The sequence below is a fragment of the Pinus tabuliformis genome, chromosome 9 (genome assembly GCF_031772625.1).
Source record: "Pinus tabuliformis cultivar Carrire ecotype Pingquan chromosome 9, CPIR1, whole genome shotgun sequence".
NCBI classification, from domain to species: Eukaryota; Viridiplantae; Streptophyta; class Pinopsida; order Pinales; family Pinaceae; genus Pinus; species Pinus tabuliformis.
In genome coordinates, this window is record NC_142307.1 from 1,270,990,442 (window position 1) to 1,271,004,624 (window position 14,183).

General features: G+C 38.9%; 2 protein-coding genes across 4 annotated transcripts in view; one reads left to right on the plus strand and one right to left on the minus strand.

The window, feature by feature from the left end:
• Positions 1-14,183, minus strand: part of LOC149153182 (putative pentatricopeptide repeat-containing protein At3g23330) — a 206,211-nt gene that overhangs the window by 1,319 nt on the left and 190,709 nt on the right. The window lies entirely within an intron of this gene.
• The window catches only part of LOC149153183 (type I inositol polyphosphate 5-phosphatase 2-like), a 96,294-nt gene continuing 87,800 nt past the window's right edge, over positions 5,690-14,183 (plus strand). Inside the window, exons 1-5 of one of the 2 annotated variants that reach the window (XM_089443283.1) lie at positions 5,690-6,993; positions 7,090-7,239; positions 7,387-7,473; positions 8,033-8,120; positions 8,211-8,315. In XM_089443283.1, coding sequence (XP_089299409.1) covers positions 7,095-7,239; positions 7,387-7,473; positions 8,033-8,120; positions 8,211-8,315 — 425 coding nt within the window. In that variant the 5' untranslated portion in view covers positions 5,690-6,993; positions 7,090-7,094. The remainder of the gene's footprint in view (positions 6,994-7,089; positions 7,240-7,386; positions 7,474-8,032; positions 8,121-8,210; positions 8,316-14,183) is intronic. The other variant, XM_089443282.1, reaches the window with a different exon arrangement.

Below are 14,183 nucleotides of genomic sequence, written 5' to 3' on the forward strand. Positions count from 1 at the left end.
TTTTTGAAAATAGATCGACAACCTAGTTTTGTTCTCTGTGTGTAATGTTCTGAGAGGTGGAAACCAGGATTCTGATGCGACTCATCCCGTGGGACAAGATATGTGGGCTAACATATGTGGGCTGAAAAGTGTAATCTTTGACCCAATCTATTATACTTTTGGCATCTCCATAAACGTTGATGTTTTCCGGTCCCAGCCATTTTGCAAAGTCGAGGACACCCAAAGCGCAATCATCTCAACTCTATTATTTGTCCCCCCATCCTCCCTGCCACCATAAGTGATAAAATCACCCTGGCTCAAAAATAATGGCAACACCACATCTACATCTTCTTGTTGAGTAGCCCCGTCAAAATAACCTTTAGGGTAGATCCCCTTAATATTCTTGTATAAAATTTTCCTTGTTTTTACCACTGTCTTGTTAGGTCCAATCTCAGAAAAATATGTGATGGTCTTCAGTACCACCTCCCAAACCACCAATCTCAGAAAAATATGTGATGGTCTTCAGTACCACCTCCCAAACCACCGATCTCTTTTGTTCAAACAGCCAAGCATTTCGACTACACCATATGGCCTAGATGACGTAGAAGGGGAGAGTGTGATAATCAGGGATGGCCTTAGACCATGTGATGAAGGAGTTTTCAAGTGTATGTTGTGTCTCAAACAATCTAGCTTAAGGATGACGTAGAAGGGGAGAGTGCGATACTCAGGGATGGCCTTAGACCATGTGATGAATCAGTTTTCAAGTGTATGTTGTATCTCAAACAATCTAGCTGAAGAAAAGCCATCACCCCTGTCTACACCTCCATGAAAAATGAACAATGAATAAGTGGTTTGCCTCCTTATCTTGCAACCTGCACATGAAGCATATTCTTGAACCTTCAAAGCCTCTGCCCTATAAATTATCCCACATAAGCACTCTTCTTTTGTGTATGGCTAACCACCCAAAACAAAAAAATTCCTTTGGTATCTCCCACCCCCAAGGTGCCTTGAACCATGAGTTGAATTTCAAAGTTTTGAAAGATTATTGTATATATCGTTGACTTTGGAGTATCCATCCTTTGTTGGGCTTTTCGGACACACACAGATTTAGGGGGAACACCTTAAAGGCCCCCATTCACTGCACTGCCCTTTCCCCCACCCAATACATATAGATAGCGAACATGTATTCAGCGTCGGTACTCATGTTGTCACGCCCCCAGGCCAGCGGTAGTCTTTCAACCGCGCTTGGCGAGGTGCGACACCACCGAACACTTTCTTTTCACCAATACTTATGTTTGTGGACTACGCCTAACCACTTATCCTACTTAGTTTGTGTTTCGCAACCAAGTATTATTAATGTTTCCTTTATACCAATGAACACCCATACACATTCATTATCATCAGCAATTATAAACAAAGAACACAATTGCACAGTATAAAGGGAGGGGCAACTCCCTGAACAATGAGTCTGCCCGAATAATATATTATACAGTCTTTCAATATTACAAAGCTTTACAAGTATACTTGGAAACACCAAGTTTCATACTTAGCCAATTTTACAACCTTGTCACACCTCCGTGTGACAACCAAGATTTCCTTGCCCAAGGCGGGCGGGTGCGCCCTCACACGAGCTGCCTTCCGCACTTCACAACCGAACCTTGTCTTCGTGCACGACAAGCGGGTGACTCCACCAAGTCACCAAGACACCCTTCGTTTACCTCCGCACGGTGGGCGGGCGACCTCACCCAAGTCCCCTTCTCCACCTCTGCGTTTGCCTTCACACGACGGGCGGGCGCTCACCCGAGCTACCCAAGAACCCGTGCCAAGTCGTCGCACAAACTGGGCGCCCACGCCTTCGTTCAACCGTCGGGCGCTCCTTCGCACAACCGGGCACCCACACCCGTGCACGCCCTACTCTTCGACCGGCGGGCGCTCCTTGCCCAACGCCTTCGTTCACCGATACACCATGCGATCACCGTGCGCCTTCGCCCAAGTTTGGGCGCATAGAACTGCACTCCCAAACTCGCACCTGTACCTCTTGAACTGCGCCTTTTCCTTCTTGTTCGAAGTCGAAGATCCGATGCTCAAATGAACTCCTTGCACCGTTTACTTATACGAGTGGCAGGGCGAGTTAGCCTACCCCGCCAACTCGTCTTCCACGCTATAACACACCCCAACTTCATCGCAAATACTTCGTCGGCTTTGCTTCCAAGTCAAGTCGGCCCCGTGGGCAATCCTCCATGCTCCCACGCATATAAAACACCTCGCTCTCCTTCATGTGCTCGCATTATTATATAATACCTTCGCACGCTAAGTCTAAGCTCGTTCATCGCATTACTCAACCGCTCGTCCTTCGTTCGAACGCGGTCGCACTTAGGGCAGAACTGCAGGTCCTAACATCCTCCTCCACCTGAAGTCGTTGTCGTCCTCGACAACATCCCATCCTAGTAGCCATCCACCAAGATCATCAATATCTGTATCATCCTCGGTCCATGATGTCAACTCCTCCACATACTGCAAACATCCCTGCAACATATGTAGAATTCTCATCTCCATCATGTGTCATCCCATCCTATGAACTGTCATCCTTCCTGCCTGCCTGATGTCAACATCTCTCTGGTACACTACTAGCCCCCATGACTTGAACTAGTCGGATGATCAGTCCAACTATCACGCTCAAATCATAAGAATGTCCATCCTTATGCCTTCACCAGTCTATCTCGGATTCTGCACATCCTGGACTCACCAAGAATCTCATCCATGCTCAGGTCCATGGAAACTCCATCCCATCTGCAACATGTCATGATGCTTGCTGCGAAACCATCCCTGCACCATCTATCATACTTGCTCAACCTGTTTTACGGACTCACTGCCATGAGCAGCTAACAATGAGCCCCATCTTCTTTGTCATCTAAGAAGATGTAGAAGGAGTAGAGCCTTAAGGCTCTCCCTCACTAATAATCTCAATCCATCTGTCAGGATTCTCTATCTCCATCTTCTGTAGATAAGTGACCTGATCCTCCTCTCGGACATTTGGCCTCGCATAAGCCTCCTCGTCATCATCATCATCCTCAACCACTTCTAGCCTTCTTGACAAATCCAAGATACTATCTAAAAGAGTCCTGACGACCAATGACTGCTCGGTAAGCTTTGTCTCAACCATAGACAACCGCTTACGCATGTCTTCCATTCACTTCTCATCCTCCATTTGCATCACTACCAACTTACAATCAGGCTTTGTCACTCCAATGGTCGGAACACCAATGGGTACATCTTCCCTTCCATCGTAAATGTACAACCTCTTCAAATGTGGAACAATCATAACATCGAATTGTTTCAAGAATTCCATTCCCATCACAGCGTCATAGTTGTCTATCTGCACTATAGTGAAGTTGACCTTCCCTATCCACTCACCTAGTGTTGTGTCCACCTTTTCAGCTACACCAACACAATCAGGAGGAGAATTGACTGTCTTCATCTGTGCCTTCACCGATACAAATTTCAGCCCAATTCTTCTCGCAGTATCTTCACCCATGAAGTTGTGAGTAGCCCCACTATCCACCATAGTGAGTATATTAGCACCCGCAACCTTCATCCGAACATACTCCAACATGTTCCTCTCAAGATTCCTCCGAGAGATCACCTCTGTAGCAGCAGCAACACCAAGTATCTGCATCATCCCCACAGAAGCTTCTTCATTCTTCGCATTAGATTGTGCAATCGCAGCCACTTTCACTCTAAAAGGGCAATTCCTCACCATATGTGGTTTAGCACATATCCAACACTTCAGGGCTTTCTTCGTCTTCGTCTTATCATCCGATTTCGAAGCATCATCCTTCTTCTTCTCTTTCGGTTTATCAGAGTTCTTCTTCCTATCATCAGAGGTCTCATCATAATGCTCCACCAACCTATCCACAACAGCGAAAGCTTCCTCAAGTGTTTTAATCTTCTGCCTCTTCACTTCATTGCGTGCCCAAGGCTTCAATCCAATAATGAAATTGAACACTTTGTCCCTCTCCGCCATGTCAGGAAGTTCCAGAACCGCACTTGCAAACTCCTGCTGATATGTCTGTAGGTTCCTTGTCTGCTTAATGAATTTAATCTTCATCCTTACTTCCCACATTTCATCTTGAGGACTGAAATGGGTCTGCAAAGCTTTCTTCATCTCATCCCACGAAGTAATGTCACTAGCATTGCCATTGGCAATCTGATCTATTCTCCTTCGCCACCACATCTTAGCATCCTTTGTCAAGAACTGAGCAGCTACCTTTACTTTCGTCTCATCATCAGATAGACCCAATCGTTCCAAGTATTGCTCCATGTCCCATAGAAAGTTGCCAAGAGTCTTTGCACTCCTTGTACCATCATAAGATTCCGGTTCCTTAACTTTCACATGAGGCACTCCTCCACCTGAGTTATGCCTCACAGCCTTCTTCAACACCGCGATCTCATCTCTGGCTTCATCAAGAGATTTCTGCAAGTCCACGATCTCTACCAAGCCTTGGTCTCTTGCCTCTTCAATCTCCTTGACCCTTACTTCAAGTTGTGTACACATAAGATCAATGTACTCGTGTTGAGTCCAGAGTTCCTCGAGCTCTTCCCTTATCTTCGAATTGGCCTCTTGATCCTTCTCGACCAAGTCCATCTTCTTAGTCCAGTAAGTCTCTAAGTTCTCCATCTTTTCCAACACTTTTTCAATGAATGTCATAGTAGCATCCTCCGCACCGTGACTAGACCCAACCTGAGATTCAGTTGCCATTGCTAACAGCTTCCTTCTTCTTTGCGATCTAGTTTCGACCATCCAACAGCTTCACCAAGATCCCTGCAACCTGAACCATCCCTTGTTCTACTTGTATGTGAAACAACTTCCTTCACCTGCAAGTACCTGCTTCACTATCATCAATTGTCAAGTGTACACACACTTGCTTCACCCAACTTCCTGCAAGACTCCTCCAAGTCTTCAGACTAGCTCTGATACCAACTGTCACGCCCCCAGGCCGGGGGTAGTCTTTCAACCGCGCTTGGCGAGTTGCGACACCACCGAACACTTTCTTTTCACCAATACTTATGTTTGTGGACTACGCCTAACCACTTATCCTACTTAGTTTGTGTTTCGCAACCAAGTATTATTGATGTTTCCTTTATACCAATGAACACCCATACACATTCATTATCATCAGCAATTATAAACGAAGAACACAATTGCATAGTATAAAGGGAGGGCCAACTCCCTGAACAATGAATCTGCCCGAATAATATATTATACAGTCTTTTAATATTACAAAGCTTTACAAGTATACTTGGAAACACCAAGTTTCATACTTAGCCAATTTTACAACCTTGTCGAAAGGTGGTTGCCTTTTAACTGATTTTGGTTAGTTATTTGTTATTTTGTTTCTATATTTAAAAAATAAAGGTACCTTGCTTTTTTATTATAAAAAACGGGAGGATATGGACGCCAGAAAACGTGAATTGGGTTAGTTATATGAAAGGAACGCAGTTTGCGTTTTTATTTTTGTTAAACGCAGAAAACGAATTTCCATCGATAGGTTGCCTAATAGTTGACTCGCCGTAGTCAGCAGCGGAAATTTCCTTGTATGTTTGCCCAGCCTAGTTCTTTTTGAGAATTTGAATATAAATTTCTCTCTTTCGGCAATACGCATCTTACGAATGATTGTCTTTCAGAATAATTCTCCGCAAATATTAAGAGTATCAGAACTTCTTAGACGGTGCCTTTATAGCGACTTTGTACTCAGTATTAGGCTCTTTGGTTCCCTACGTTCTCGGCTTACTAGCTTGAGGCGGCTGGTTATGCCGTTTTGTTTTTCTTCTTTAATGGTAAAATGCCCTGCGTGTACGTATTTTCAGTATCTTATAGTTAAAGAAAGCACCTTGTCGATAAACGATATGTCAGCTGCTCGTTACTTCCATCATCTGATAGTTAAAGAAAGCATCTTGTCAATAATCGATATGTCAGCTTCTCGTTATGGATACTTCTTCATGCCCGATTAGGATGGATGGATAGAGTTTTTACCGCCTTTATGTTATCGAAGTGACCACCTGTAAATTATAAAAGTCCAACTATTATGAGATTACATGCTGTTGACAGGTAAGGTCCCCAGAGCATGGACTTTGCAGTATTTTCTAACTTAGAGATTACGGTTCTGTTCATCAGCTCTATACCGATACTCGAGATACCAGAGCCTTACACTGGAGCTGTTGTGTCAATCTTCAATTTGATTAGCACTCTTGAGGTTTTCGATCGAAGTTTTTGCTAAATTGAAAAGTTCTCTGCTGCGACAAGAACAAATTTACCTAAAAAGGGGGTATTTGTATGTAAAGTTGTTAAAATAAACTTCGAAGAAGTTTATTTTGTGCACGGGTTTCCCACTTCAGTAACCTGTTCTTTTATGCTGAGGAAGTATTGTCAATTAAGAAATATCGCCGTGTATTGTTTCCGGTTCAGTAGGAAACAAGCAGATAGCAACATGTGGACATCCTTCTACCTGGAATTCCTAGCTCTCGCCAATCAATACTACAAATTGTTCTCTGTTGCACCCATGTCAATCATGCTATGTTAACAAGTAGCATAGAAAGATGATATGTGCCCCATTTCAGGATCCGCTTAGACTACAAATGCAAAGCTTAATTTCTGCAAATTGAAGTTGTATGTTGAACTGTTTTAGGCCAGGCAACAAATTGCTGACATTATTGAATAGGCGTGGCATAAACTATTGAATAGCAGTGTTTCCTGGGATATTACTCTGGTATTATTGATGATGTCCTCGCTGACCTTAAAGGTTGCTTGGATAAGATCTTCGGATACATGTCCGAACTCCTAAGTTGTTATCTCTGTGACTATATCTGATGCTTACATAATTTAAAGATTTCAATTTAAGCAGATTTGTAGCCAGAGCGTTTCTTTCAATCTGGCATTCCGAAATTTGACAATCAAGATATGCTGCTTAAGACACAAAAAGAAGCATGAAAATAAGGACGAGAAGACGTGGAGAGGTACATTCGATGGGCATTTTATCTTATTAATGAGTCATTTTAAGTTATTATAGGCTTGTTTTGCATTTCCCGAATATTATAGATGGGAACTTGCAGGAAGGATGGCTAGGAATGATTGTCTCCGGTTTACATGCCTGCAGCTAATTTGGCCTACCCTTATAGTGAAGAAATGGCTAAATATCAAACCGAATGTTGACGAGTTCAGTCAGGATGAACCGGATAATGAAAGTTACCCTGAGGATGATGGTATGATACATTTTCTTGGATAGTTGGAAATTGTCACGATTATTTGAATTTATCTATTGTATTTCAATTTTTTTGGAGCAAATATCTGGTGTTGCATGCTAATTAAAACCTTTGTCAAAATTGAATTGTTTTTGTGTGAGTTGACAGATTCAAGCAGTGTAGAACAAGACCCACTTAGCGACAATGAGAACGACAATGAAAGGAACCAAACTATATTCCGCTATCAAACTTCAGGTACGGCTATGGATTTTAATTTTTGAACTTTTGGTTTAGGTTTGCTTGAACAACCTTCCTTTTTTATATTCTTTTAGATATTGTATTGTTTTCCCCGGTATTGGATTGTTCTTCCTGCATGGAAAAACGGGCAATATTACCTTTACTTTTAAAAATGGATTGTATTCAACTTATTGAAATTTTAAAAACTACAACAAAAAAATAACTATACAAAGCACTTAAATAATGTCTATTTATAAAAAAAATTGCCATGAAGAAATTGGATCCATCTCCACTAGATCCATATTTAAGATGGATAGATCCATATTTAAGATGGATCTATGCTGGTTGTGATCTGAATTCCATGAAAAAAATATATACATCAGTAAAATTTCAAACCGAAAATTGTTTCCATGGTATTTCTTCTGGGCACTAAATGTTTCTTGGTTTCAAAAAAGTTCCATGGCTTTCTCTGTCTTCGAGTTTTCACAACGCAACAAACAAGCTAGTGAATGCTTCCTGTACATGATGAAATTATTGTTTTGCGTTGGTTTTTAACATGCTTGCGCTGATTATGCAGGAACGCCATCAAAATTTCTTTTGCGAAGGCTCAGAAGACGCATGTCAGAGACCCTAAGAGTGCAATATATAGATACCAAAGAGATCAAGTGTGTCTAATGGATGTTATCTAAGATTTTGTGATCAGCATCAACTGGAGCAAACACTAATGGGCTTTATCATTTTCGGGCATTTTGCAGAATATCAGTAGGCACTTGGAATGTTGCTGGTAGGCTCCCACCTGACGATCTGGAGATTGACAAGTGGTTGGGTATTAAAGAACCTGCAGATATGTATGTGCTAGGGTATGTGATTTTACTTCCATCCAAACCAATCTTTATAATTTTGTGAATGACACATTCTATCTTGACATTCTTCAAAACCTGCTTCTTTATTTAACTGTTACAGAGGATGTCCTGACATCAATCCTTAATTGATGAGTACAAGAAACCTAAGAGAGATTTATGTGCTCATCCAATAGAAATAAAGCATGCTTTTCTGAAAGGAGAGGTAGAACAAGTTGGAAAAAATTTAGCAAGAGAACAACCCGCTCTAAAGCTTAATCAGCATTCAAGGGTACTTTAGGTTGGAAATGCAAACCAGCAAAAGGGTAAATCGATGATATGATAACTTTTGGAGAACCATGTGTAATTCTCAAATTAGCAAATTGCCACACATGGCTATTGAATATTGCAGTCTCCAAATTAGAAAAATCAATATTGTTGTTAACTAGTAGTCTATTTACAAATTATATGCAGCATAATTGCAACACAACTGTTGAATATCAAATGATAACTAAAATAGTGTAGTCTAATTGTTCTACATTTTGTCCTTTTTATAGGAATATTTCTGGTCAATTTGCCTAAAATCAGGCAAGGATTTGTTGGAATTGCAAGTTTGAGTTGGAATCAATCCTTTGATCCATAAAGGATTACATACTTATGTGCTTGCTACTATAAGAGACATGACGCACAATAAGTATACAGATTTCATTATTGGTGGAATTGTGGCTCCGTTGTCTGATAGTCTAGTCTACTTCGACTGCTTCCCAAATTTCTCTGTGTATGTGTATGATGAAACCATTGAAGAAATCCTGTAGTTGCAGATCCAAACAATGGGTTTTGATATGAAGAAGAAGAGGAATAATATAGCCATATAGACTAAAGCTTGTTTCCGACACACAAATACTCTGTGGCCAGCCATCCGTCATACACCCAGTAGAGACTCCAAGTCTAGTGTTGTGGTCAAAACAGATCCCAAGAACCAAAAGGTTGAACATCTGTTAATCAAATGGGAAGACTTGCAGTTTCCAGAACATTGGGTCGTAAACCATTCTAGGCCTCATATACCTAGAAATATCACCTCTGCAAATATTACTGAAAATGCTTCCAGTGCAATTATTTCTTTTCCCCGAAGATCAACCATTGACCGCAGAAGAATTGATGCTGCTTGTAAATCTTCAAAATACTACAGAGATCCTTCCACTGTGGATACCGCCTGTTCATCCTCGTCCTCCTGTAGACATAACCAGTTATATGAATTAGCTCAGCTTGTAAATTACTCTTCCTTAGAAGTAAAATGTCCAGACTGTGAAGATACCATAAATCTGCTTACATTAGCCGAACAAAATGTTCATCTGCATCATAATCCAAGAACTGGTATTGCTCCACCTTCTACTTCCATCAATTCGTGTCCGAATCCCAAATGCTCTGACATTCCCTTCCCTCATGAGCCAGAGCCAGATTCAGACCATGTCCTTATGGTACATACAGTTGAAGAAGAGGATCCTAGACTTACTGAGATGATTTGTTTGATGAGACCATCAAAACCAAGATATGGGCTAGGAAAACTTGAGCAATCCCAATTAATTCCAGAATGCAGATTTAAACAAATTCCTTCTGACTGTAAAAGGCCTGCAGTAATGGAAATGCATAAGTTCTTTTCACTCATGGATGGATGTTTGAAGTCAGAAATCAGTGCCAAATGGATGAAAGACATGTTGAATTGGGATTTGTATACAAATCCTCAGGCAGAAGAATTTGACCAAGCATACACCCCTGAACAAAAGAGACAGTTGGCAACTGATTGGAAACATTATATGGAAGCAAATAACACTTGGATATCTTTCTATTCATGGAAAGATAAGGTTGCCCCTATAAATGTTTTCACTGGAACCACCTCTAGCACTACAACTGATAAGCATGGATGGACTGCACTTGATGGGTCAAAAGTAGAAACTCCTACTACATTTCCTCCTTATAAAGGAATTATTTTAGGAGAAAATACAAATGCAGCCAAAGCCATTCCTCTGGTCCAAAAGGATGACAATGCTTTAGGCATTGATGGAAGAATCCAAAAAGCCAGTGAACAATTAAATTGGACCAATACTGCTATCAAAGGCTTGGAAATGAATGTAGCAAAAACAGAAGATGTAAAGAAGCAGATAGATGTTGTACAGTCTTCATTGAATAGTGTAAATAGTTGTTTGAATAATTTGCAGTTTGATTCCAGCATGACTCGCTCTTATACCAGAGAATCAATAAGTAAGATAGAAAAAATGGGAGAAAACTTAGTGGGACACATAGGTGTAACTAAGACTCTCCTTACTGGCTTAACAGCAAAAATTGAAAGGATACAACTGTCAAAAATTGAAAAGCCAGTTCCAAATTCTTTTCTGGTAAAGAGAAATATAAAAATTGAAAATCCTGTGAGAAATGTCCAAAAATTTCCTCTACTGTGTCCTAAAGAAATTGCCTCATCATCAGGAACTGATAAATCAGAACATATCAGTATTGCTTCTTTATTTAAGGAAACAGAGGCAAAAACAGAAACAAAAGAAATAAAGCAGAAAGCAACAGAGGCACAGATTCTTCCGATCTATGAACCTCTAGAACACAGATTTTCTAGATATTCTGCTCTTGAAATTGAAGGAAAAGGGAAAATGTTGGAAGCTCATACTTTCTTCCCTGACTCTCACAGGGAATGGAACATCAATAACATGAGTATCGGCCAGATTCGCCAAATGATAGATTTGATGTATACTGAATATAAACTCATGTGTCTCAGAGGCAAATCTGAGATAGATGCTTGCAGAACCATCATTCAATGTTTTACAGGTACTCTCCTCAGGTGGTGGGAGACTGAATCCTCTCCTAAACTCATTGAAACCATGGAAGCAGAAGTTCTCAAAGATGAGAAAGGAGATGTTATTCACAATCCAGACGGCACTGTCATCAGCAATATGATTGGCGCACTGACATCAATGATTCTGGAACATTGGTGTGGCAGTGAGACAGAGATAGCCAACAAACATGAGGCCATTCTTATGAACCTCAAGTGCCACAAAATGTCACAGTTTGATGATTTCCACAGAGACTGGATGCAGCGGATCTATGAGGTCAAAGACTCTAAAAACTTGTTATGGAAACAGGTATATCTTGCTGCTCTACCTTCTAGATTTGTTGATTATATCAGAATGCAAGAGATTTTTCAGTTACCTTTTGAATCTTACACATGGGGTGAGATATATTCTCATATTACAAAGACATTAGTGAGTCTTTGCACTAGTTCAAAGGTTAACAAGTCTCTGGAAAAATTATCAAGACTACCAGATAAAAAGTCCATCTGCAGCAAGTATGGACTCACAATAAATGATCCTTTGGTCAAGAAAAGAAAGTCCAGAAAAAGAGCCAAAAGAGAATTTAAAGAGACTTTCTACAGGAATAAAAGGAATTACCCAAAGGATAAAAGAAGATATCCTGCAAAGGATAAAAATCAGAGATATAAAAAGAAGGGTTATTATAAATATGTCCCAAAGACTCATTATTACAACCCCTCTGATATTCATTTGCATTCAACCAAACAAGAAAAATGGAACAAGATCACTTGTTGGTTGTGTGGTCAAAATGGGCATACAGCTTCCTGATGTCCCCAAGGAGAAGAATCAAAGCTCAATAAAGGAAAGAAAACAGTTGTTTATGCTCAGAAGTCCAAGCAAGTCAAGCAAGAACATTCAAGACCTATTTTTTGTCTTAGATGCAAATCCAAGACACATGTCACAGAAAGATGCCCAAATCTTTCCATCAGAGGCACAGCCCAACAGCGTCAACTAGAAGAATCTTCTCTTGATTCTTTTAGTACTACATCAGAAGAAGAATTGCAGGCTAATATAGGACTGTACTATGAGTCAGACTCATCAGAATGTTCATGCTCAAATTCAGATGATTGTGTTTGCCATGCCTTATATGCAGATGATTCTGAATATTACACCAGCTCCAGTGAAGAAGAAAGGCCTAAACCTCCAAAGGAAAAGGTTCTCATGGCATCCACTGAAGAAGAAGCAGAATTGAAGATTTTGTCTCAAATAAGGGCAATGGAGGAAGGAGATATGAAGAATCGCCTCATTGAAGCATTTACTGACCAACTCAAAACCAAAGCCTCCAAAGAATCAGGTAAGAAGCCTTTATTCATTGATGCATCATATGAAAGAAATACTAAGTCATTCCAAATGCATCATCAAAAGCCAGGGAAAGTAAGGTCACTGACTCTAGGAGAAGTAAGTGGTGAGATTCACCATCTCAAAACAGAAATCTCTGCAATTAAAACTCAAATTGCAGAAATAAGAAAGGGAAAACAAATTCCAGAAAACAAAGAAGAAGAAGATGATTCCTGGGATCCTACCGCATATCACCAAGAAGTGCAAGTTGCTGAAGGGATGCAAGATCCACATTTTGGATTTAAAGATATGAGGTTGTTCACAATCACTTACCAGCAACATCATGTTAAGGTGAAAATCTGCATACAAGGAAAAATATTTCAAATGGTTGCATTATTAGATTCTGGTGCAGATATTAACATCCTTAATATCAAAAATATTCCAGCCAAATATTGGGTTTCGGCTGAAAGAGAAGTAGTGGGCCTTGGGAACAAGAAACTCCAATATGAAATTCCCAGAGCTTCATTATGTTTTGATACTCATTGTGTATATATGAAATTTGCTATAGCAGACATTCCTGTTGATTGTGTATTAGGAAATGTCTTTCTAGCTGCAGTAGAACCTCATGGCTCAGTTAGGCTAAAAGGAGGAAGAGCCGGATATTTTATTTCTGTTCCCACATCAAAAGGCAAAAGAAAGAAAGTTGAACTTCCTTATGTTTCAAGCCCAAGGATTTCTATAATTGTTTGTGCTAATGATTTATTTTGTTTATTAAATTACATTGGGAGGAAAGAGTATGCATTTTTTGTTCTTTCGGAAAAGTGGAAACAAAAAACATTTCATTTTAGAATGTGAGGCATTCAAAGAGAACATGGAAAGTTACGCAAATATGTTAGTCGCTAGCTCTTGGGATAACTTATGTAGCGAGGGGTTTGGGAGCATTTATTTTGAAGCTTCACAGAAAAAAACCAAATACATCAAGCAAATGAAGAAGCAATATGTCCCATAGACTATCTTTAGCCTCGTTAAAATAATTTCTTTCTTTCTTTGATTATAGATTTTTGTTTTCATTAAATAATCATAAATAATAAATATGTTTTATTGCTTTTTACATATATTTTTATGGTTGATTTTCTATTGTTATATATATATATATATATATATATATATATATATATTTGTTTTATTGCTTTTTATATACTCTGTTTTATTGTTGATTTTCTATTGTTTATATATATATATATATTATTGTTTGTGCTAATGATTTATTTCGTTTATTAAAGTTACATTTGATTATATATTTTTGTTTAAAGTTTTGTTTTGATTGAATAATCATAAATAATAAATATGTTTTATTGTTTTTTACATATATTTTTTTTATTGTTGATTTTATGTATATATATACATATATATTTTATTGTTTGTGGTAATGATTTATTTCATTTATTAAAGTTACATTTGATTATATATTTTTGTTTAAATTTTGATTTGATTAAATAATCATAAATAATAAATATATATTTATTATATATTATAGATTAGTTTAATCAAAATTTGGTTTTATATATATTTGTTTTAAGTTTCTTTTTGTTTTAAATAAATAAAAACAAAAAAATCTAAAATTCAAAAAAACATTCATATATAAAATTTTGAATTTGAGATTTTTTTTTTTTTAATTTTTAATTCTTTTATTTTGACACATATATATAACAATTTAGGATTGTGTTTTCATAATTAT